The 24,696-nt window shown below is 38.0% G+C and overlaps 1 protein-coding gene across 1 annotated transcript; it reads left to right on the top strand.

Annotated features, from left to right (window-relative positions):
* The first annotated feature begins 1,210 nt into the window (after positions 1-1,210).
* On the top strand, positions 1,211-21,374 carry RBL2 (retinoblastoma-like 2). The gene is made up of 21 exons (XM_010082573.1): positions 1,211-1,335; positions 2,509-2,709; positions 3,807-3,871; positions 8,046-8,174; positions 9,076-9,236; positions 9,351-9,415; positions 10,148-10,334; positions 11,506-11,672; positions 12,342-12,451; positions 13,341-13,444; positions 13,816-13,953; positions 14,463-14,627; positions 15,186-15,297; positions 15,943-16,215; positions 16,705-16,979; positions 17,547-17,723; positions 17,893-17,964; positions 18,348-18,462; positions 19,612-19,814; positions 20,256-20,423; positions 21,204-21,374. Exons 2-21 carry the CDS (start codon positions 2,531-2,533, stop codon positions 21,372-21,374), a joined length of 3,036 nt encoding a protein of 1,011 aa, XP_010080875.1. The 5' UTR covers positions 1,211-1,335; positions 2,509-2,530.
* The last annotated feature ends 3,322 nt before the right edge of the window (positions 21,375-24,696 follow it).

Genomic DNA, 24,696 nt, shown 5'->3' with positions numbered 1-24,696 from the left:
GCGTTAAAAATAACCGCGATCGTAGCGGTGTAATCTTCCTGCTTTCAGCTGTTGAGCTGGCAGTGGTGACAGAGTCACCTCGGTGGGCGTTTGTCAGCAGCTGTTCAGGTCCCGTGCGGATCCCTTCAGCGCAATAAACTGGGTTTTGCTCATGCAAAACGTTCATAAGTGGCGTAAAACTTCGTGGGTAAAGGCGTGCAGGATTTGTCACATCGTTCTTTAAAACGGTAACATCAAGTGACGCACCCGCTTGGTTTGGGAGGTGCCCTTTACCGGGTGACTTTTTAAAAATAAAGGTGCTGCTTATGAAAAGGTATGTCTGCCCAGAGTTATTTGGGTTGTTTAGGGCTTCCTTTTCCACAGTCAGGCAGCTCTCAAGGCAGAGCTCAAGGCGGCTTCGTACACGTGGAAGGTGGTTAGTGCTGCGACGCCTCGAGTTGTGTGTGCGTCTGCTGGAGAAAGGAAGTGTTCTGGTCTGAAAGCCCCTCTGTCACACACACACCGCTCCGAACTATCAGAAACCGGCTGGGAAGCTCAGAAAGAAAACTTGCCTTGTCCCCGATGGTGTGTGCTCATATGGCCCTGTCATACTGCATAGCCAGAGACACCCACAGCATCAAATTCAGTGTGCAGTGTTCCTTTTTTTACTGTCATTTTCCCAGTAAAACGTTATTTTTTAATCAAAGAGGGAGAATAAGATTAAAAGGTTTTTGTTGGATTAATTTCTGACTTTAGACACCAGATTGAGTAACTTTTCTGTTGTGTAATACAGAGAAAAACGGAAACTATTTTTCTGTTTCCACTGGCTGTTCAGGGCGGAACAATGTTCTGATAGCAAGGAACTGTAGCATTTATGTTTTCTTCGTAACACTAAGGCAGTACAAAATGTTATAGGAGAAAAGCAGCACTAAAAATATATTGCTAAACTTTGGGTCAAATGTGATGTTCATGAAGGTAACTACCAATTAGGTAATTTTAATTTTGACCCAGTTCAATGTTAAGTATCTATTTAGCACCTGTTTTGCTTGTAGTTAAAAACACAAAATAACTCAACAGAACTTCAGAGCAATTAGCTTTGTTACTGGTTGAACTTCATTGGTTTAGGACGCAGTTCTGTCCTTTTTCTTGATGTTGGGTGCATAGCTGAAAAGTATGTTTTTCCTTTCGATGAAGTCTTTTGGATGCCTGATGTTTTAATTCACAGGGAAATGACCTGCACTGGCTAGCGTGTGCCTTGTATGTGGCCTGCAGAAAAGCAGTTCCAACTGTGAGCAGAGGAACAGCTGAGGGAAATTATGTATCTTTAACCAGAATTTTGCGCTGTTCAGAACAAAGGTAACTTTTCTTTTTGCTGATTTTTAAACACTAAATCTTAAAGACTGTTTATCAGCTTGTGAAATATGGAAATGGAGAACAAAAGCTAAATGTCTTTCTTGTTTCCTGCTTTTAAAGTGAGAATTGGAATCTTTGTGTTTTAGCTCAGTGCCACAAAAGCAGGATAGTTCCATTTGGTCATTACCATGTTGTAAAAACACTGACTCTCAAAATCAGAGATTGCCATCCCTCTCTCAAAGGAGAAAGAAACCAATCCCTGAAGAATAGTCTATTTTTGAAGAGTGCGCAAAGTGTGAACTTCTCAAATGAGAAATGCTTTTTAATGGGCTGTGAAAATATTCATACAGTTTATCTTCTTTTTTTTTTGTAAGAAGACTTCACTTTTGATATGTTCTTGTTTTATGAAGCTAAAGTGATGTTAGGATCTGATAAATAAATTTGTATCAAATGTTTATGTCTATAAAGCAATGAAGAAAAACTTTCTGAAGCAGTTGACTTTATTTATTAGCAAACTGATTGTTTTGTAACAATTTAGTGCATTAGCAAAAAAAAAAAAATGTTCTTATGCACTTTTTTCCCCATCTCCTTTACTGCTGGAGCATTGCTATTCGTTTAAACAATATAAATGTGTTCCTTTAAAAACATTTTTTTTCCAAATCAGAAATTCAGCGAATAGAATATGGATAGTTTCTGTGATCTGGGCTATCAAAGACTTATAGCATTGAAAACATAGGTGTGGATAAAGGAGTGAAAAATAAATGAAAGCCAAATCTATGAAGTGAAATTTACTGAATAACAGGTGTTTTCCATACTTTGTAGAATCTTCTTAGCATTGTAGAATCAGAGTTTGTTTTATTTAAGTTAATAAATTACTCAGAAAAATGAGGGAAATCTGATTTTAGAGTAATCTGTTGGAGCTGATTGTGTCTTTGTGAGGAAAAGCCAAGAACCGTGAATGTATAGTTAATATGGTCGTCAACCAAGGATATAAAAATATTTTGCGAGCTCACCCTTGTTTATGGGTGAAGGACTACTTCTGGATGTGTTGTCATGTTTGCGATACTGCCATTTTATCTGTCATTTGGGAACTAGAAATTGTACTTGCGTTGTAAATAAATAAAATGTATATTTATGAAAAAAAACTTTCAGATCTAATCTATTTGGTATTTTCAGCTTGATCGAGTTTTTTAACAAGATGAAAAAGTGGGAAGACATGGCAAATCTACCCTCCCAATTCAGAGAACGAACTGAGAGATTAGAGAGAAACTTTACAGTTTCTGCAGTAATTTTCAAGAAGTATGAGCCCATTTTTCAGGACATTTTCAGATATCCTCAAGAAGATCAACCTCGTCAACACAGAGGAAGAAAACAGAGGTATGTTTTTGTTATTTCCAGACTGTTTACTATCACTGTTACAAAAATATAATGAGGGTGCTCAGTTGGTTTATTTGTATTTTTGACTTTATTTTCATAGTAGTTCGTTATAATATCGGAGTTGGTCTGCCTGTCCTTGCTTGCAGTAATTTTTGAATCTTTTTTTCGTTTTGTCAGATCTGACAGGTTGCAGGAAGTCCCCAAGCTGTTAAGTTTCTATGATTTGGGGGACAGGGGAAGGAGCAGAGATTGGAATTATGTATTGAGATGAATATTTGCATCTAATGTTGAAATTAAATTGTACTGCATATGTAATTGTATGTGGCAGTATTAAGAAATAACAAACTCTTAATTACTGCAAAACTTTTGATTTAAAAGAGGTCCTCGTGAATAAGTTATATTTGAAAATATTTTAAACAAAGACCAGCAAAGGAACTTGGTTCTAATAAGCAGTTAATATATTTTGAAATTCTGTATATGATATAAAATCCTATATTAAATGTTTTACACTAGTACTTAGATGATACTGTTGTGAACACACAGTTCTGAAAAATCTTGCCTGAGTATATTAATATCAACACGCTGTGTAATGCGTTCCTCCAAGAACACGTACACGTTTATATTACTCAGAATGCTTATGAAGAGGGAATTTCAGCTCTGGTTCTCAAACTATTTTGATGGACTATAAGTACCATTTGTTGTATGAAGAAGCAGAAATAATATTTCCTGTAGATAATAAATTCAGATATTTACCTGTTCTTTGGAGCTAAGAAAACAATTCTGCCTTAAAATTTACAGTAATTTTTTGCTCAAGACTTGACCAATTTCTAGTGGAATCTGCTGTGTTTGACTGCCGTGGTGACATTTGAGTCATTACATGCAGACTGAGACTGGGGTTCCGCTTGTGACTACACCAAACCAGTGTGCGGTTTGCTTTCTTACCTTTGGTCCAGTTTTTGTGGGAAGGGTCTAAGATTTTAGCCGCACTACAGTAAACCTTTATTTTCTTTTAGAATGATTGAATGCTGTGTGATATTCTATCAGTCTTAATTCACTGAGCTTATTGGGTGTCTTCTTGCTCTATTTTTCCCCAAAAGACGACAACCGTGCACTGTGACTGAAGTTTTCCAGTTTTGTTGGGTGCTGTTTGTTCATGCAAAAGGTAAGAGGTCTGAAAGGGATTAAATGTGGTAAACCTGTTAGTCGTTATGTTATATCAGTGCCTAAACACTGAACAGGTGTAGGTGTTTCTGAATTCAGAAATGCCTTTGGAGAAGGGGCCTTCTCAGAGGAATATATTGTGTCTCAATTTCCCCAGCTATATGTTTTACCACACTTCTACAGTAAGCTGTATGTCCAAACGGTTTGGTAGCTTTTATGTGGAATATTTTTACAAAGTTTCCAGTATGTAGAGATTTATGCTGTGATTCCAAGGGGAAAAGTAGCTTAGAATTTAAGTGAATTCATATTTAGATGATGATGTTGTAATTAACATAAGGTATATACATATGTTTATTAGGAACAAAGAATGTTTAAATTCCTCCTAGGCTTCCAGCAAGACTGAAAATATTTAATGCTTTTTTTTTCCTACAACTTAGTAAAAATTTATCATGAAACTACACATGAATACTTTCACGTTAGTAACACAGATCACGTTCTTTTGATAGCCTTTTTGCCTCCCTACCTTTTTATAAAATGAGCACATTGTAACTGTATCAAATAAGCATATGTATTACTAAATAGGTCTGTATGTGCCTGTCTTGCAAAGGTGGCTTTCTCTTGCGTTTTGGATGTAGCACTATATATATAAGCAGCTGATTGTCTTGAATACTCAGATTCCTGTGGAACACATAAGGGGATGCTCTGTTAATATGCTTCTGTAGAAATAATGTAATGAACAGGCAGTATGTTGCAGTGTATATATAACCTGCATCGTAAGTGCAGCTTTAAAGCTAATAAGAACAGTAGAAGATTTCAGCAGTTTTATTTGACCGATAGGTGAAAAAGCCACCGGAGGGAACAGGATTAAATCCTTATTTTAGGCTTAAGTTGTTCAGCCATATCACATATAGTTTACAGTCTTTCTTCATCAAATCTGGGTCTTAAAGAGTTTCTGCATACCTAGGGCTTTCATCAGGTACTGCTTGGATGAGCGTTCACTGGGAATTCTGTGTAAGATAGTGCTGAGGAAAATAAAGACAAGATTTGTATTCCTCACTGAGGTTATGTCTTTGTAGATTCAGGTCCATTAATAATTTCCGGAGACTCTTCATATTTTTTCATAAGAGAATTTCTAGTAGAAGAGAACTAATAGTTCACTTTCTACAAGGAAAGGGATAAAAGGAATTTTGTTTTGGTTTTGGGGTGTAAGGTGGGTGTTTCAGGTTTTTTTTAATTTAGAAGTAAAGCAGTGCTAAGATTCCTGCAGTGTGCTGTGACTTCCTTAATTGGTTGCTTTTGAGAAAAGGACAGAGTAGGCTGTCACAATATTGAATTGTCTGGCACTAATTTTCTTCCATACAGATTAGCCTTTCTACACTGCGCCACATTGCAGAGGGTTGCCAGCAGCGCCCTTTTGGAAAAGTTCCTGGCAGTATGACTGGACCCTCACCATCACATCCTTGTATGAGGATCAGGAAGGATGTGGCATTGCACAAGTGCTGTACTGCACGCTGTATCTGGGGTAGAAGATGCCTTTTTCCAGTAGGCTACAAATTCCACTTTACTGGGGAAGAGAAATCTTTCCTAAACAAGTATGTGGCTTGCAACCCCGAAACACAGTGTGATTTTCATCGTTTTGTATTTTTTTTCAGTCTGGAACAGCACTCTCAAGTAGTACGGAGTATCTGTTCATATTCCACTGAGTACAGAGGAGACTTAGTACCATACTGTATCTCTAGTTAGTCAGGACTTGACTTCTTTAGCACAGTTAGGCAGCCGAGATAGTAAGTAGGTCAGTCAGAAAAAAATCACAGATTTTTCTTTTCCCTTCTATAAAATCCTCACTTCTATGAGTAGATTGGACAGTTGACAAGGTGCAAAGGGACTTTATGAGTCTTCCTATTCCTACATTATTGGTTAATACATTTGAGTAACTACATCATCAATTAACTTCATGTTAATTGTCGAGCAGTTCCAGACATACAAATTAACTTTGTAGAGAATACCATGCTGATAACATAGACAATTAAGTTTTACAACAAAAAGGAAAATTTACAGTAATTACAAACTGTAAAATTAGTAAGTGACTAGTGGTGAATTTATTAAAGGTATGTCAGCACGAAAATGTAGACTAAATGTTGACCATTTAAGGCATTAAATATTCATGTTAAGTTTTGTTCACTGTTTTGAGGGTTGGCAGTAATCCTTATCATGGCAACCGCACATCAGCAGCAAGTTCAGGCTTGTCTGATATTTGTGCAAGCCTGAAGATCACTGCATTCAGTTTCGCAACTGCAGAAAGTACAGATCTTGCTCGGTACCCTTGGTATACACTGCAAAGTAAGACAGCAACTTTAGCGATATTGCAGTTCTTCCATGCTATTTGTAAGAATTTACCTTTAAACTCTGTCTTGGTTTTTTTCTTTCTTTAAAATGGAAATGAAAAAATATATCTCTGGTGCACTGAGATAACTATTTTTTATTATTTGGTACTAGGTTGTGAAAGGGAGTAGTAAGCTATTGCTTGACATCTCATTGACAAATCATTTGTATGAAGCTACTGGTACTGTAAAATTAGATTTATTCTTGACTGTGCTGACAGTAACGATTGCCATGCTAGACTTAGTGGTTATGAAAGTTAACCTATGTTATGAGTTACTATTTTTAAGATGTTTATTGATTAACATTTTGCTATTGTATGTAGGACTTTCATTGCTTTGCTGTGAACCTTTAATGATCTGGAAATAACGGATAAATGTGTACAGTTAATACAAGTTTCATGTAGGCTTCATTATTTTAAATAGTTCCAATTATTTGCATTAAAATTATTTTTCTTCTAGCAAACATGGAATCAGAAAATTGAATATAAATTTGAACAAACTGGTATGTTATTGGTAGAAAAGTAACAGCATAATTTAGAAAAAATCTTTAATCATGTATACGTGTTGATGTACTTTAAGTGACTTTATTGCTGTATGATAGATTTCTTCAAGGAGTTAAAGCTGTCCTTTGTAGTGGGCTCAGCTAAGTGGTTTGGAGCTTACCTGAAAAAAAAAAGAAATAAAAAAGTTATTAGTAGTTAAAGAGTGATAGAAAAACATGGTGTACATATTAATGGAATTTTGATTTATAGTATTAATTAATGGTATAATTTATTTTACAAAACTGTTTTTAGCTATGGCTGTTTCTCTAAAGGAATATCATGAACCTAAATGAGTTCAGTAAAAATCAATGAAGCTGAATATAATCTTTGTGAAAGATGGTGAAAGCGTGAAGAGGTTACAAGGATTCTTTTCTACAGGACGATGATAAATAAAAAGTACTTTAGAAGTATATGAAATAAAGCTTCATTGTAAACTATATCAGAAATACACATTTTAACTCTTTCATAAAGCACAAGAGTAATAAATTTATTACTGTTTGTAATGAGCATGCCCCCAACGAAGTCTTTGTAAAGAAAAGAGATTGGTGAAGAAAACTAATCTGACTTTGAGCTGCATACAGATTCATTCTGTAGAATGGGGGGAGATGAAGGAGGGGGCGGCGCTTGTTTTTTCTAGGACATCTGAACACTTGGGTCTAACTTAGCAAAAGTTAAAATCCTTTGCAACACTTCACAGCAATGCAAAATTGGGGAAAAGGAAAGTCTCGGTCGGAACCAATTCTTTCCCCCTTTTACACCTCTAGAACAAGATTCTGCTTCAGGCAGATGGATTAAGAATCTGTTGAAGGATGTAACTCTGCCAGACAGTGGGGCTTGTGTTGCCAGAGTTATGGTAACAAATTTTTCTTCCTTGAGGCAATTTGTGTTATACAGTTCATGCTGCTGCAGGTTACTTATGCACCGATTAATCAGATTGCTGTGAATGAGGGCGTCTGTAATACCACGTTTATCAACAATTTGGTGAGGTTTGTTTTCAAAACAGCACGGTGTATTTGAGTTCCTACACAATTGCTGCTGTTCCTGAAAACGTATTTTACTGTTGTATTTGCTATATTTTATTGTGTGTCTGTTTTACTACCTATGTTTCTGTCCAGATATTTATAGTCACCCAAGTCTGTGTTTCCGAGACTCCATTATTGATTGTAACACAAATCTCAACAGTTTCTTGGTTAAAAGAGTTTTAAATTTATTCTAATTTTAATTAATCTCTTGTGTCTTTCTAATATTGAAGGTAATTTTCCTATGATCAGTGATGACTTGGTCAATTCCTACCATCTCTTGTTATGTGCTTTGGATCTGGTGTATGGCAATGCTCTCCAGTGCCCTAACCGTAAAGAAATTCTGAATCCTAATTTTAAAGGTATGTTGAAAAAAATCTATCTTTATCCAGAGCCTGCAAGAATTTCTAAGGCGACTGAAATTAGTATGAATCTATGTGGCAGAGAATAAATTGAATAATATTGATTTGAAATATGTGGGAATTAATATTTTGTATATCTGGCTACACAGATTTCTGTTAATGTAGTATGTAATAACAGACTACTGAATTTTGTCAGTAATGTAGTAAGTCAAAAATTTAATTTACTATGGAAATACCACTGAAGGACGTTACAAAGTAAAAATTTCAGTTAATGATATTTTAATGCCAGTGAAAGAACTCATAATGACACAGTCATTACTGGACACTGTCAGACTGGAGAGCTGCCATGAGGCAGCAGTTTGGAAGGATTCAGTGCTCAAATACGAGAGTGGCAACTTGATTGGTTCTCTCTCATTTCTGGATTGCTGCTGTTCTCTTTCTGAAGAGAATGGAAATGTAGGTTGACTTGATAACCACAAACACAAGTGAATGGTGAGAAGTTTCCACTGAATTGCTGATGCAATTCATTCCAGACTTCATTTTCAGTGCTATACAGTATTCGCATTTACCTTGTAGTGGTTTGGATCTGAACTGGGACCATTATCTGAGATTTATTTGAATAAATTTTACAGTTTACAAGTGTTTGATTGGCTTTCTGTTAGAACTGATTTTAAAATTTTTATCACTAAATAACTAATTTTAAAAATCTGACTTAAAATTGGGTTCTGGTAACATTATCAAATTGATTTGGCATTGCATAACTGATAATTCTTTCAATATAACTAATCAGTTTACTATTTTAATTTCACACTACCTGGACTACACAGCATGGAATTTAAGTTTAATAAGAAGACGGAATATTGATTTGAAAAATTAAATAATATAGTATTCATAATTGTAGGTCTACCTGAAGACTTTCATAGTAAGGATTATAAAGTATCATCTGATCCTCCTTGCATCATTGAAAAGCTGTGTTCATTACATTACGGATTAGTTTTAGAAGCAAAAGGCATAAAGGAACATTTTTGGAAGCCATATATTCGGAAACTTTTCGACAAAAAGGTTGGTCAATAAACTTGTAATGTAGAAAAATTTCTCCCTACTTCTCTTCAAAACCATTTTAAGAAATGAAATGTCTATCCTTTGTTCTTAACTTTGTTTTCAACTGTCTTACAGCTTTTAAAAGGAAAAGATGAAAATCTGACTGGATTTCTAGATCCTGGGAACTTTGGAGATAGCTTGTGAGTCACTGTATTCGTGGTTTGGTTTGCATTAGCATCCCTCTGAATTGTAATACAGTTGCACTTGCATTATTAGCTTTATCTTAACAGCAATACTAGCTCGTTGACTTGTGTATTTATTAGTGTTTATATAGTACACTGCGTTTCAGTTCCTTTTCTTTGAGATGGTACAGTCTGGGGCATGTTTGAAAGAGGAGTGATTCTTCAGGGTGGTGTAACTTGATGTCTACTTCTATTTTTATGTTTTTACGTTTCCTTGATTATTTTGTATGTAACTTAAGGTGTTAGTACAAAAATGATGTGGGAGCACATTGAATGAGTGGAAAGTAGGAGAAAAAATCAGGTTTGGTGGTGTTTTTGTAAGCCCAAAGATGCTTATGAGTAGAACTTTGAACAGTATGAAAAGGGTAGGCGTAGTTTATGATGATGTGTTGCTGCATAAGTTTTGAGGAGTTTCTAGCCAAATATGAGTTCTTAGTATTTTATTATGTTCCTCCTGCAGCTATACTAAATAGCAAGCCATCTGATTTAATGGAAAAAATAATATCCTTGCCACTGTCATGTTTTAAGATGATGTAGATTTTAACGGAGCTCCAAGGCTTATGTCAGGGTTAAAAGAAGTTCTGAAGCAGACTTCCAACAGGCCAGAACCGTGTTCATTCAGTAAGCAGGTGAACAATGCACTGCCTAAATAAAGAGTGGTTTGTATCTGCCTTTTCCTTTCTGCTGTAGCAAAGCCATCAACAAAGCCTACGAGGAGTATGTTTTGTCAGTAGGAAATCTCGATGAGCGAATATTTCTTGGGGAGGATGCTGATGAGGAAATTGGAACTCTCACACGGTGCTTAAATACAACTTCAGGAATGGAAACAGCCGAACGCGTACAAGTGAAGCACAATCTGCAGCAGCACTTTGACAGGGTGAGTAAGACATGGTCTGTGTTGCTGTTTTTATCTGGGGAATGAGGTGAGTCAGTCTGTGTCTGATGCAGAGAGGCAGCTACTAACATGTTGCCATCTTTATTGTTTAAGGTGATCTGGGAGTGTACACAGCACAGCTGAGTTAGATGTTGTAATTAGTTTGATACGTTGTTTACTTTTGGGGTTTTTGGACGGAATTTCTCAATGCATTTGGGTTTTCTTTCACTAAGTCCAGTATGGAGAATATTTAGGTAATTACCTAGAGAGGTAAGTAGTTAAATCTTTGGGTGAAGATTTTCAAGTGCAACAGAATAGGCATTCTGCATGTTGTTTGGCAGGTGCTGAATTGTCCTGCAGCTGTTGGGGCCCTCTGGGCCTGTCTGTCCAACTTCCCTCACCTCTCTGTCCCACATGCAGAGTTTTTTTGTTTAACATGTGCAAAGCTCCTCAGCACTTTGCTTTATGCATTTTTCTGTTTCCTTTTAACAGATAGGCTTCAGATGTAGGCAAAATGGGAGGAGTACTGGGAGCTAGACTTAATGGTGAAAAGACTGCAAAAAATATAATGTATTCATTAAAATCAGGAAAACATTTCTTGGTTAAGTAATTGTGTGGTTAGGTAATTAGAGGATGCATTGGTTTTGCTGTGCACTAATTGAAGGAACATCGCTGATATTAAGTATTTTGATGTGCTGGCTTGATCTGATGCAAATGAATTAAAATGCTGGTTGTTCAATTCAGGAGGAGTTTTAATGTTAAGGGTTAAACCTGCCGAAAGGAAACCGTGGCTCTGTACACTTTTCCTATGAGTGACAGCTACCTTTGCTACTCAAGGGATAGGAGAGGGCTGCTGGGGGTGTTCTGGGTTTTTTTTTAGCCTGGCCTAGTTGTTTCACACTTCACTCCCAGTATCTGTATTTCAGTGTGAGGTCGCATCCTTTTACATGTTTAGACATGTATACAGTACTGGGTGATACAAACATCCAAGTGATATGTAAATCTTTCATTGCTGGCTGTTATCTGAGACATGAATTGGGCAGTTGGCTCCTACTAATTTTTTCCAGGCTTGTATCATAACACACGGTAAGAATTCTACAGACTGACGCTTACAGGTCTGTATCTAAGTTTTACAATAGTGTACAGTTACATACTTTTTTTTGGGTCTTTTTAGTCCAAATCACTTAGGATTACAACCCCACTTACTGGCCGCAAGTATATTAAAGAAGGCACCCCATATGTGACACCTGTTTCCATAGCAACATACAGTTTGAGCCGCCTTCATACGATGCTGGCAGGGCTGAAAAACGCCCCAAGTGAAAACCTGGAGCAAATCTTCAGGTAAGTTTGATGTTTAGCTAACCAAATAATTCTATTTTTTAAACAGTTTTAGTAACAAACATTGATGCTAAACTGTGTAATTTAAAATGTGAGTCAGTCTTGAAAGGTTCTGGAGTAAAATAGGACCCAGAGAGACATTTAAATTTCCAAAGACTTTGTTCTCTTTATTTGAACACATTTGTCCTTAAGAGACTAATGGCTGTGAGAACATACAACATTTAAAACCCACCAGTTCCAAGCTTCTCTAACAGCAAACTGCTAATACAAAATTTTCAAGTCTTCTCTTGTTCCTCCTTAGCAAATCTCGCTACTTAGTGAATCACTCCGTACTGTAGGAGGTAAAAATAAAATCTATTCTCCATGTAAATAAACTGTTGCTTCAAGTACAGTGTTTTAGAACAATTTTTGTATCATGTGGAAAATGCTGTTGAAATATTTATCCCTGATCATGAATAGATGTGCATATTTACTACACTGTATACAGTAATAATAATAATATGCTGTGGATGTTTTACGGCACATACACAGTTAGGGACGTATGGTTGCGTTTGTATTGCTGTGCCATATAGTTACAGTTCCATGCTTTAGTCATATTATAAAAATTGTTGTAGATTTTTTTTTAATCTTAGTAGGAATAGTATATTGAAAATGTTCGGTTTTTATTTTCAGGGCGTGTTCCAGAGATCCTTCTCAATCTATTGCAAACAGAGTAAAAGAAATGTATGAAGTGTACTGCCAGAGCATGCAGTCTGAAGGAGAGTTCAGTAATTTTTCCAAAGGTGGGAAACATTTTACTTATACAGATAAGAATTAAAATGCCTCTAAATGCATAGATCTCTTGTAATTAACTTAGAGGTTATGCTTTACCACAAGTGTCTTTTCTATTACTTTTGTCTTTTCGTGTATTCTTAAGACATGGCAAATTTCAACAGTGCATACAATTGTATCATCAGCCTTAGCTTCAATCCCTGGAATTGGATGATACTTTCAGCTCTAGAGCACTGAAACAAAAAGCACTGGTAGGGGTATTGCTTTTTTCTCAGATATACTAGTGATGGTATGGATTTCTGTGATAGTAATGAAAAATCTGCCTAACCATAGTTTTTAAAAACCCCCACAGCAATTTTGGCTTATGTACAAGGATGGATTAGTAGAGGTTAAAATCCTGCCAGTATAAACACAAAAGTAGTATTGGCTAGGTTGTCAAGCTTTGTGAAGTGTGTGAAGATGGATTAAAAATAAGGAAGATGCATTTGACCTTCCTGTTTGTCCCTAGGGCCTTACTTTGTTCCATCCGCATAGCTGCTTCAGTGGCTTCTGTTGCCCAGTGCAAGTTGGATCCGTACAGCTATACTTGTCAATGCATCTTCTGAACTTGAAATACGTATATTATATTACAGCAATGTTAAAGATTGTTCTTATATATGGTGTTTCCATCAAATTCTGGGTTCAGCAATAAGTTTTTCTGCTCTGCATTCCCAAGTCTGTGCAGCATAGGAGAGGGATTCCTAACTTAACGTTAACTAGTTTAGTCCTGAAAGTATTGTAGCCACAGCAGCACAGAAATCGACACAAGCTCCTAAATTGTTTTAGCTCTGTAGCTTAAGATAAATAATATAGTTATTTTATTTAATTTCACAATATTCTTTCTCTTTAAAATGCCTGCAGATGTTGCTAGTAAGCATTTTCGTCGTGCTGAGGTGCTGTACTACAAGGTCTTGGAGTCAGTCATTGAGCAAGAGAGGAGGAGACTGGGAGACGCTGACTTATCTGTAAGGAAAACTAATCAAATTGTACCTCATTTTAAAAGTTGGACTTACAAAAAAAAAAAAAAAAGAAACCAGTCACAGAGCAGAAGAGACAGTTATTTAAAATGAGGGTAAACTCTGAAAATTAGCCTGTAAGTATACCTGAATGGAAGAAAAAGTGTACAAGAAATCATTTGTGTTTGCAAATACAAAGATATATGAAATTTTTAATGAGTAAAGATGGTTCATTCTGGATTCTGGTCTGTCTCTTACAAAATAACACCTCTTCTTATAAGCTTGATAATTTTGCTGTTGAGGCAGAATAGAAAGCATTTTATTGTTCTTTAGTTAGTTACACTGTAAATTAAACATTAAAATTTGCAACTCTCTTGCAGGCAATACTGGAGCAAGATGTGTTTCATAAATCTCTGCTGGCATGTTGCCTTGAGATAATTACCTTTACATATAAGCCACCTGGAAACTTCCCATTCATCACAGAAGTATTTGACATTCCAGTTTATCATTTTTATAAGGTAAAGTGTTTGATAGCTAGAAATGCTTATCAAGTCAGGAGTACTCTACTTACTTCATCTAAGTCAATAATCTCCTTACCTAGATGTTAACTAATTTACACAACCCTTTTTTTCTCAGCTTTGCCCCTTTTTGTATTGAAAAAAATATTACCCAAGGGTCTGTTATTCTGGTATTGTGTCTTGGGCATTTAAAAAGCAAAATCCTGTGAAGAGTTTAACACAGGAGGAGTGTCCAAGTATCTACATAGTAACAACTAGATTATCTTCTTATCATCAGCTACTGTTGCAGCTGTTCTGCAACAGTGCTTGATATGTTTGTTTAGATAGATATAAGTATCTGTCTTCTGATAAAACTGCAAGACCATGTACGATTGAGTCATAGTAATGCAGCCTTAATACTGCAACTAGTCTCTTCTTCCTTGAGCATTAGGAATTAGAATTAGATCTTTCTGTAAGAAGAAATACATGAAACAAGTACATTATGTTCATCATAATTATCCACCTTACAGGTAATTGAGGTTTTCATTAGAGCAGAGGATGGCCTTTGTCGGGAAGTAGTAAAACACCTTAATCATATAGAAGAACAGATCTTGGAAAGTATGGCATGGAAACAGGAATCCATCTTGTGGGACAGAATCAGAGATAATGAAAACAAAGTTCCTAGTTGTGAAGAGGTAAGCACTGTTACATGTTTTACATAGTTTTCTTAGTCAGACAGGAGGGTAGAGAGTGGACAGTATACTCTAAAGGAGAGCCTTTACATGTCCAAATGTCAGTTTTACCCTACAAGCTAATCAGCATAGAGAAAAGAGTTAATGTAGTGCGCTCTGGTGTGTTCACGGACGTCTCTACAGAGTCATCCAAAATGGAGACGCAGCTGAGATGATTCTCAGCCAGTAGTTGCAGAGCGTAGCAGAGCAATAACAAAATGGACAAGCAGGGGAGGTTTGGACCAGTCACTTACACTTGAAAAGATCACTAGACAAGAAGAAATAGGGTAAAAAGTACAGAGTTTTAATTGTAGTCACACAACGATTATAGTACAGTACTGTGTCTTCCAGAGTACAAACACTACAAAGTTTTAGTTAGGCTTATGGTAAGTTTCTCAGTGTTCTTATTCTTTTTTTCCATACAGTTTTGCTGTTCAAAATTTGTAGTGCAGGAGCTTTTAAAAATTTGTTACATAGTCAATTTGTGATAGACACTCTCTAAAAAAAGTATAAATATTTTAGGTAATGCCACCTCAGTGTTTTGAGAGATCTGCTGGGAACAGTGTGGTGGGTTCACCGTTGACGCCACGACGAATAAATGAAGTTCGTGCAGAAAGTGGAGGACTAGGAAAAGGTGAGACTTTTTTAAACATAACATACTTACAATTCTTAGACCATGGCTTTAATTTTTAAATCTAATTGGTGTACAGCAAGGAAGCTGCTTTAATGCCAAGGTACAGTTAATTGCAAACAGACTTGTAAATGGTATTTCTATTGCAACTCACATAGCTAGGTCAGATGTCTAAGACCGATGCATTCATTTATTTCAGTGTGAACAAAATACTGTTTTACAGGGTATTTTAAGGATGTTATGCATACGAACAGTATATATGTATGTATACATATGGATGTTAAATAATATTTATACACACACACAATACTTATGTTCTAATCAGTAGTGCTTGAACAATTTGCTTTATTACATACCAGAATTAAAGCTCCATTATGTATTTGGTTATGTGATGTCCCAAAGTTTTTATCTGGAAAAATAAAACATAATACATTATCTTAGAAAAATATTAAACACAGCATTATTTGAGATTGTCATCTCTAAAAGCAATCTCTAAGCCACAAATATAGAAAGAAGGAGTTTTTTAAATATTTCCTGAAGAGCTTTGCATGACACATTTTGGTTCTCGTTAGATTTCTGTCATGTCTTTGTATAATGAGAGATTCTACAACAAGAATTCAATATATGTGTGTGTTTTTTAATCCACAGGCCTTTCATCCTCTCCAACTACCCTCTATGACAGATACAGTTCTCCCACAGCCAATCCTACAAGGAGAAGACTGTTCGTTGATAATGATAATACCTCTGACAGTGGAACCCCAGTAAGAGTTTCCCAGCATCCCGTGGTAAATACAGTGCCTGTGCAGAACATGAATCCCGAAGCCGTGTCAGTAACTCCAGTGCCTGGCCAGACACTGGTTACAATGGCAACTGCCACCGTAACAGCCAATAATGGGCAGACTGTGACCATCCCAGTACAAGGTGAGAGAAAAGCTACTGCAGAATTCTTCAGGCTTGTTCCCATCAAAGGATTAGTACAGTAAGGGGGGAAGGGGGGAACAGTATGTCAGTGGAGGAAAAAAGTATGTTTAAAGAATCATAATTGGGAAAAATTGTTTGAATAGATGAGCATAATTTAGAGACAGAACATATACAGCACAAGGATGTTCTGACTGCCAACATCTATTTTATAAAACTCAGTTATTTTAGTAAGCCTTCCTTCCTGAACTGGCATGGGATGAAAGTTGCATTAATATGAAAAATTTAGTTCCATTCCATTTCCTTATCTTCTTATCTCCATATGATGAAAAGTCCAAAGTACTTTGATGAAACAATTTCTTATATAATATACTAAATATATAGTTATAAGCAACTAATACAAGAATTACTGACTTCTTTAAAAAAAACCAAACCACAAACATATTCCCTCTCACCTTGCTCTTATTTCAGACTCTTCTTCTTAAATTACAGGTATTGCCAATGAAAATGGAGGAATAACTTTCTTTCCAGTCCACGTAAACGTAGGTAACCAGCCTCAAGCTGTCTCTGGTCCCATTCAGCCGCTCAGCACCCAGACTCTGGCTGGTACCCTGAACACCCAGATGACTGGGGCGACACTGCAGTTACCAGGCCAGCTAACTGTTCAGCAGATCTCTCCGGGGGAGCAAAGACAAACCCAGCAGCTCACCACTGCCACGTCCATCAGGCCGCGGAAGATGGGCTCGCTTTCACTCTTCTTTAGAAAGGTACTTTTCAGTCTCATTGGTGCTTTGTTTAGTTTGTATTTTGTTAAGTCTTAAGTGATTTTTAAAATATGTACTTGTTGATAATAAGAGAATATTCAAAGTAATCTATCTCCTTTGTCAATCCATATATGTACCTGAAGAGTAGTTTTCTCATGCAGTCAGCTTCTCACTAGCAAAGGAATAGACTGTGGCATCACAAGCTGTGAAGTAGATCATGTACTTGGCCAGCAGGTACTTGAAGGTGTCCATTTTCTTTAAGGCCCTTTAAAAGAAAAAAAATCCCCTTTGAGACGTTGTGGTTTATTCAATACAGTGGTGTCTGCAGGCTATGCGATGCCCGTCCTGCGCTCAGGACAACTCAGAATTTAATAAACAAATGTTTTCTTAGCATCACTGCCAGGACTGAGAATGTCTGTGTCTTGTAAGCAAATAAGTTAAATTTAGTTAATTCTTCTTTTGGCTTATCATTTGCACGAGTTCTACAGGCTCTGCAAGGCTGAACTAGCCTTCAGTGGGGTAAGAAAAGCCGTCTTGCTGTGGCCCTGAGCACAGTCTCCATCTCAACAGGTGTATCACCTAGCTAGTGTTCGTCTGCGAGATCTCTGTGTCAAACTCGATATATCTGATGAGCTGCGGAAAAAGATCTGGACATGTTTTGAGTATTCCTTGGTGCACTGCCCTGAAATCATGATGGACAGACATTTGGATCAGCTGCTGATGTGTGCTGTCTACGTAATGGCTAAGGTAAGGTGTGAATACAGAAAAAAACCACATGAGAACTTCTTTAAGACTTAATATTCCAAAGATTACAATTCCTCAAAAATCCCAAACCCAACCACACACAACACACAACAATCCCTAAACAAACAACCCACAGAAAAAACATAAACCTTTTCTGTTCATCTCCTCTTAGGTTACTAAGGAAGATATATCATTTCAGAACATCATGCGCTGCTATCGGACACAACCCCAAGCCAAGAGTCATGTAAGTGCAGTCAGTATTAAACAATGTGGTATCCAGTTTATGAAACACCTTGGTTCTATTGTAGGAATGGATTTTTTTTTTTTAAAGTAACATTTAGTATCAAATGAATGCAGTCTGTGAGCCACTCTCCTCAAGACAGCAGTTACATCCAAAATCCTGCACTACTGAAAGCTTTTTATGCTAAACTATACCTAAAATAGAAAATCTCTTTACTGAAAACCTAAGGAGGCAGCACCTATTGGATACCACTCCGTGTAGGAGGCTGTGTTTTCCCCTGTAAGAAGCAATTTGATACCACCAGGAAGTTTCTAAAAAGCAGATATATCATACAGACTATTATTTCCTGACATCTAATCATACCTCCTTTGTTTTTTTCCCTGCAGGTATATCGGAGTGTCCTGATCAAAGGCAGGAGGCGCCGCCGCTCTGGCAGCAGTGATAGCAGTAGCCAGCAGAACTCGCCTACGGAGAGAAGTAAAGAGAGAAACAAAGAAAGAAGTGAGTCTATTCCAAATTCCAGATGTTTGTTTTAACTTCCATTTCCAAAACAGCGTGCGTAAAGTAAGGGTTGGATTTTGTGTCGCACCACCCCAAACAGTTCCTTCTTTGGCAAACTTGGCCACAATTAAGAATATATAGATAACATTTAAGAGCTGCTATAACTCAAGCTTAATGTTCCACCCGCTTGGACAGTTTTGAATCTCTCACCACGTGCGCTTACCTTCAGCGTTTGCCATGATGGCTGCCTTGAACTCTTTGTGTTCAGTTTGTACACCAAAGAACGGGGCTGTGTAGAATGAAAGGAAATTGGCGCTAGCCCACGTTCACGGTTACTCTTTCACTTACCACAGTCACGGAGCTGCAGCAGTTTCTTTTGCAGCAGCTGGCTGTCTTCAGAGGTAGGATCAAACCAGCCCCCTACAGCATCTATTTTAGTATATCTGACATTGTTGAAGATTCTTTCCTTGATATTTGAACTGACAGATTCTTCCTTGAATTAACTTCTATAAAGAAAAGCAAATAAGCGATGCTCTATAGTCCTACTACCCGTTTTCAAGATATTTAATAGATGCTGGTATAAACTGTAGGTATTAATGTTTTCTGCCACAGAAAGGTGGCAGAGAAAGGAGGAAAAAATTACATATCACAGAATATATTTTGCAGCTGCCCACATTAAACCAGCAGGAACTATTACCAAGCCAAATATGTCTACTACTAGCTGAAAAAGACTATACCCTTCCTTAGCTGAAATTGTGCCAGCTGGCAACAAGAAAGAGCTGCTGTTCAAAGTACAGCACAAATGCCTGAATCGTGGAGTTTTATCTCTGCTTACACTGTGATGAAACTCAGCTTATACAGAAAAGCCATTTGCATTTTATCCAGTAAGAAGTTGAAGTCAAATGAATTTCTGTACACGTCCTCAGCAGTTGGCTGGTCTCTAACAACACACCACTTTTTTGTAAGGGAAGACACTAAGGGAACAAAATTAGCGTCACTGATACTGACACCAGAGTCATGGTCACTATGCTGCAATGCAGACGTCTGGAACGCAGACTGTGGGTGCAGCTGAGTGTCGGGGATTAATGCGACTGACATGTGTTGGGCAGTTGTGGGTGACTAAAGCAGAGCTTGCTCTCGCCCGTACAGCCAGCAGGGACTCCAGCCCCGTGATGCGCTCCAGCAGCACCCTGCCTGTGCCACACCCCAGCAGCGCTCCCCCTACTCCCACCCGACTGACAGGTGCCAACAGCGACACAGAGGAGGAAGAGCGAGGGGACCTTATACAATTCTACAACAACATCTACATTGAACAGATTAAAGACTTCGCCCTGAAGTATACTTCAAATGCAGTAAGTTAAATTCTGTGCTTCTTTTATCACTACGTAGATGTTTGGGTTTTTTTTACTGTAAATGCAGTAAAGTACTGTCAGCTAACCTTACTGTAACCAAATTCAAGGGATTATATTTTATGACAATAATTTCACCTCAAGGCCATACTCTGCTGCTAAAATATTAAGTACTTTCAATGTCTATTTGATGTTTCCTCCTGTATGAAATACACAGCACTGTGCCATGTCATCTGCCAGCCTCAGACAGGGTTAGAAAAGTAAATAAAAATACTCATCTAGCTTAATAACATGACAAAACTTGCATATGTTCTTAATATGTAAGGTATGACAGTAGCGGAAGAAAACTAAACTGTGTTTAAGGTGACCAACTTGCAAACGCCTCACTGTAGTAACACCTGAGATCAGATACCAACTATTGAGTCATTTTCATTTTTTCTTGAGCAGACTGACTCTCCTCCCCTCTCGCCCTACCCCTTCGTGCGGATTGGCTCCCCGCGCAGAATTCAGCTGTCCCAGAACCACCCCGTGTACATCTCACCACACAAAACCGAGCCTACGCTCTCTCCTCGAGAGAAAATATTCTACTATTTCAGCAGCAGCCCATCTAAGGTGAGACTGAAGGGTTTTAATTTGTTTTTGTAAATCCTTAATTCTACCTTTAGTGAAATTACAGAAGACTGTGCGACACACCTTTCTGTTTACATTGTCCAACACGTACTTTCTCACCTAACGCTCTCCAACGTGTCAGTTCAGGTATCTAAGAAGTTGTAAAGCAATTAAGTGTCCAAGCTGTGTGTGTACTTTTAGAAGTTACTCTTTGTACTGATACACACGAAGGACGTGGGAGCCGGGCAATGGCACCCTTTGCTTTCAGGTCCCAGACGGGTTACTTGGCCTGGCGACTGTTCAAAGAGAACACTGAGTACAGTCACCCGCCCTACCTAGCAGGGAAAAAATCCTCCAAATGGCTCTTAACATGAAAGGACTTACCGGTGAATACGTAACAGGCTGAATCCTGTCGTCTCTGGTCAGCAAGGATGAAGTAGAAATCTTCCCTGCGAAGCACCTTCATTCTAGACAGGAATTGGTGCATCTGTGGTGAAAGATAAGAGTCATAACTAGGGACAGAAGGCCTTTCAGCTCCACACGCACTAAATCAAGAAGCTTGCTTGAGTCTGAGTAAGACTCTAGTGTACTCTAGTAATGGTAAGAGCAGTACAGTGATGAAAAGGCGTTAGTCTGTCACAGGGAGCCCTCATACAGTACAGATATCCAGAAATAAAGCATATGCGATCCCACGGTAATGCAGTTAACAGAAGTTCACTTTGTATTTTGGTAGTCACAAGAATGAGAGAGAATTCTACTTTTTTTCTCCCCTTCTCTCTCCAGAGGCTAAAGGAAATCAACAGCATGGTTAGAACTGGAGAAACTCCAACAAAGAAGAGAGGCATTCTCTTAGAAGATGGCACTGAAGCACCAGCTAAGCGCATCTGTCAGGAGAATCACACTGCTCTGTTAAGACGGCTACAAGATGTCGCCAATGACAGAGGGTCTCACTGAGTGCAGTGTTTCCACACAGGTGTTCCCCCTCCGCTGCTCCCCGGGCCCCCACCTCCACCACCAGTCACCAGGCCTGTGCAAGCGCCTTCAGCTGGGCCGTCCTCTTCCCACCTCCCTGCGCTGGTGTGACCCTGCCAGGCTGCGCTGAGCCTTCGCGCCTGTCAGGATGGGCGGGAGGAGGGTCTGTCACAAGGCCCAGGAGGGCAAGGACATGCTTCAAACCCTGCGACCCCGCCTCACCCCCTGGGTAAGGTAATCGTACAGCAAGTGATCCACCTCCGGGCTTTGGAAAGCAGCTGCTGAGCTTTTTGTTGCTTGGAGAACACATCCCTCAGCTGGCTTTCTACCTTGCAACAGGTACTTAAATCCGTTTGCTCTAGCCAGTCCGCTCCCACTGTTTTTATCAGTGCTTTACCCTTTTCATCTCGGGACTAGAAAGTGATACGTGCATCAGACATAGGAGCACTGCCACATCCAGCGGTGTTTGTTTTTCACAATAGTGACCTCCACACACAAAATGACTTACAAGGAATATTCCAGCAAAGTCCAGTTCTGCTTAGAAAGGACAGATGGGAATAATCTTTTTAAGCTCTGAAGGATGCTGGCTGAATGGATTCTTTCCATATTCAGGATGTTTCGTGTGCCCCTCAAAACCATCATGTCATTTTGCTTGAATGTTTGGGCACCTGGTTGTATAAAGGTAGGTGATTTTGTTATGCATTGTTTTTAGCTGTGCAATGTTTTAAAGTGAACTCACGTTCAAAAGGTGGCACTTTTCATAGGGCTGTGAAGCGTCATTTTTAAGGCAGATTAGTTTTGCTGTATATTTGCAATGGCACTTTCTAAATGTGAATATTTGTTTCAAAGGCTGACTTCAGATGTCTTTCTGTATTGAAGCAATTTGACTTTTGTATTTATTTTCAAATTGACATCCCATAGCTCCCCTCTTCAGCAGATGGCATTAAGAATTCATTATAACTTGATGCACATGCAGTAACAAATGCGGGAAGCTCGGGATATTCGCTTTTTTCAAGGAATTTTATATGCTTGTAATGTTTCTTCAGATCCCTTTTCTTGAGAGTCAGGAACTGGCCACCTCGCTTACTCAGTAGCAGGCCGGTGGCGTCCATCTCTTAAAACATATACTTAGCTTTCTTGTTTGTTTTTAAAGGGCAGGGTTTGGGGGGTGGGTTTTGGTTTTTTAATGGCCTACATGAGACTGCCTGGGAGAAACCTCTCCCCTACTAACAGGATAAGAAAGTGGTGCATATATTAGACTTACTAGTTGTTAAGTAGTTCCAAAATACCAGACTTATTAGGAAAGCATTAAATGTACTAACAACCGGTACAGTACACCAATTTTCTCCTTTTCCATGATATAACGGGGGACAGTGTTGTTGTCAATGTCAAGTGTAGCACACTTGGTTTATAAGGAAACAAAAGGTAAAAGCTCTGTGTTGTCAGTCATTCCCGCTCCTCAGAATAATGGGAAAATTTAGGACTTAATTCCATTGTAAATTAAAGTAAAATAAGTAAAATAAAAACATCTTTCATTCTTACCTACGTAACAACAAAAAGGCTGAAGTTGAGAAATTGTGTAGATGTGTCTATAAAAATATTTATGAAATTGTCAGACAATTCTTGTTACTCTGTACCATTTACATTACTTTGTATGAAAATATTGCAAGTGTATTTTTCAATAAAGAATTTATAAACTCATTATTTTATGTTCTTGTATGAAAAAGCACCATATGAGCAAAGCTAAAAATAGACTGTAGCTCTCAAACACCAGGTTTAACTGCTTACTGCAAAAAGAAGATATCAAAATGATTGTAGAGCTGGGGTCTACAAGGCACTCGATATACTTGAGATTGCAAGAGCTTCTCTCAAACATTACTATTAATGGTTTGAAAAGAAAATAAAATAATCACACTTACTAGTCACACCAGCAGAGAAGGATTTACTCTTGCCCCAGTTCTGTCAGCGTGTTTGTCCCAAATGCATTTCCTCCTCTTGCTCTGCCAGAACTCGGCACAATGGAGCCGGCAGTGGGGCAGTGCCAAGGATTGCCGTCGCTGGGGCGTCTCTCCCAGCGCAGCCACTGGCTCCTGTGCTGCTCCTCTTCAGAAGAGGACCTACAACAAAAGCAAGCTGTTCTGTCTTCTTTGCAGGAGCTTTTAATACAAGATCTCACCTTTCAATCCAGTGAAAGCAGAGTTATTTTCATACATATTAGCCTATGTACTCACTGAGTTCTTAATCAAGTTGTTAAGAACTGTTTTGGCCGCTGGCAGCCAGCTCCTGTATTTTTACAGCTGCATTTTTACCCGATGGCTCTGGCACTAAGGTTCATCAGCTTCTGTTTATTTTATCCTTTTCTGAAACCAAGTTGTTAGTAACCCTTGGTTGTAAATAATAACAGAGGTACAATTTGTAATTTATCCTTTGAAACAAATGCTAAAACTACTTCAACAGAGGTGTTCCAAAAGGAAAAAAAAAAAAATCTAGTATGGAAAAAACTAGATTGAAACTTATGATTTAAAAAAAACCAAACACCAAACAACTAAATAGTTTCAGAACATTTGTTTCAAGACTTAGAATAGAAAAGTTCAGTTGGAAATGACCTACAATGATCACCTAGTCCGGCTGCAAACTTAACTGTTTAAGACTGCTAGAGCGTAACTTGTATTTCTGTTTCTGAAATATTCTGTACAGAATTCAGAATTGCAAAGATGATATTCAGGAATGTCATTAAATTTAGTTTTTCATTGAATGCTATACCTGTACTAGGAAAGATGACAGCTAATTGAGGAGAAAGGATTTGGTTTCAATGGTATATTTTCAGTATTCATCCACCTACCTTGCTCCTGGGAGAGCTTCTTTCAACAGACAAATCTGATTACAGACGATTTAGTTAGGTGTTCTCTCTCCATTCTCAAGCCAAAAAAAAAAAATCTTTTAAAAGATTATTCAGATTATGCATTCTAAACTAAACAAAATTCAGCATGCTTTAAAGAAATAAAATTCTCTTTTTAGCAAACTGCTGTTAGCATGGATTTAGCTTAAAGCAATCCAGCCCTAGAGAGGGCCATCACAGCTCAAAGACAAACACAACTTGCTCAGATACCCTCATTTTTACTACATCATTCTATCATTCATCCTTGTCAGTGGTTTTACCCATCTAAACCCCGGCAACAATCAGACAAATCGAACAGCAGCAGCCACGTCTCTGAGCTGACAGCAGGTAACAATCACCAGGATTTGCTCCATGTTTGACTCTCCCCACCCAGCACCATCAGCAGGCGTGGGGCGGCGGCAGCTT

This window comes from Pterocles gutturalis, unplaced genomic scaffold (genome assembly GCF_000699245.1).
Source record: "Pterocles gutturalis isolate BGI_N339 unplaced genomic scaffold, ASM69924v1 scaffold43744, whole genome shotgun sequence".
NCBI classification, from domain to species: domain Eukaryota; kingdom Metazoa; phylum Chordata; class Aves; order Pterocliformes; family Pteroclidae; genus Pterocles; species Pterocles gutturalis.
This window is presented reverse-complemented; position numbering and strand designations above follow the sequence as displayed.

What these genes read in the sequence shown, in the direction of transcription:
- RBL2 (XM_010082573.1), top strand. Translation starts at nt 2,531, where the DNA reads ATGAAAAAGTGGGAAGACATGGCAAATCTACCCTCCCAATTCAGAGAA. An exon ending in CACAGAGGAAGAAAACAGAG is followed by an intron (nt 2,710 to 3,806) that starts GTATGTTTTTGT and finishes TTTCCCCAAAAG; the next exon opens with ACGACAACCGTGCACTGTGA. An exon ending in AAGTGGAGGACTAGGAAAAG is followed by an intron (nt 15,298 to 15,942) that starts GTGAGACTTTTT and finishes TTTAATCCACAG; the next exon opens with GCCTTTCATCCTCTCCAACT.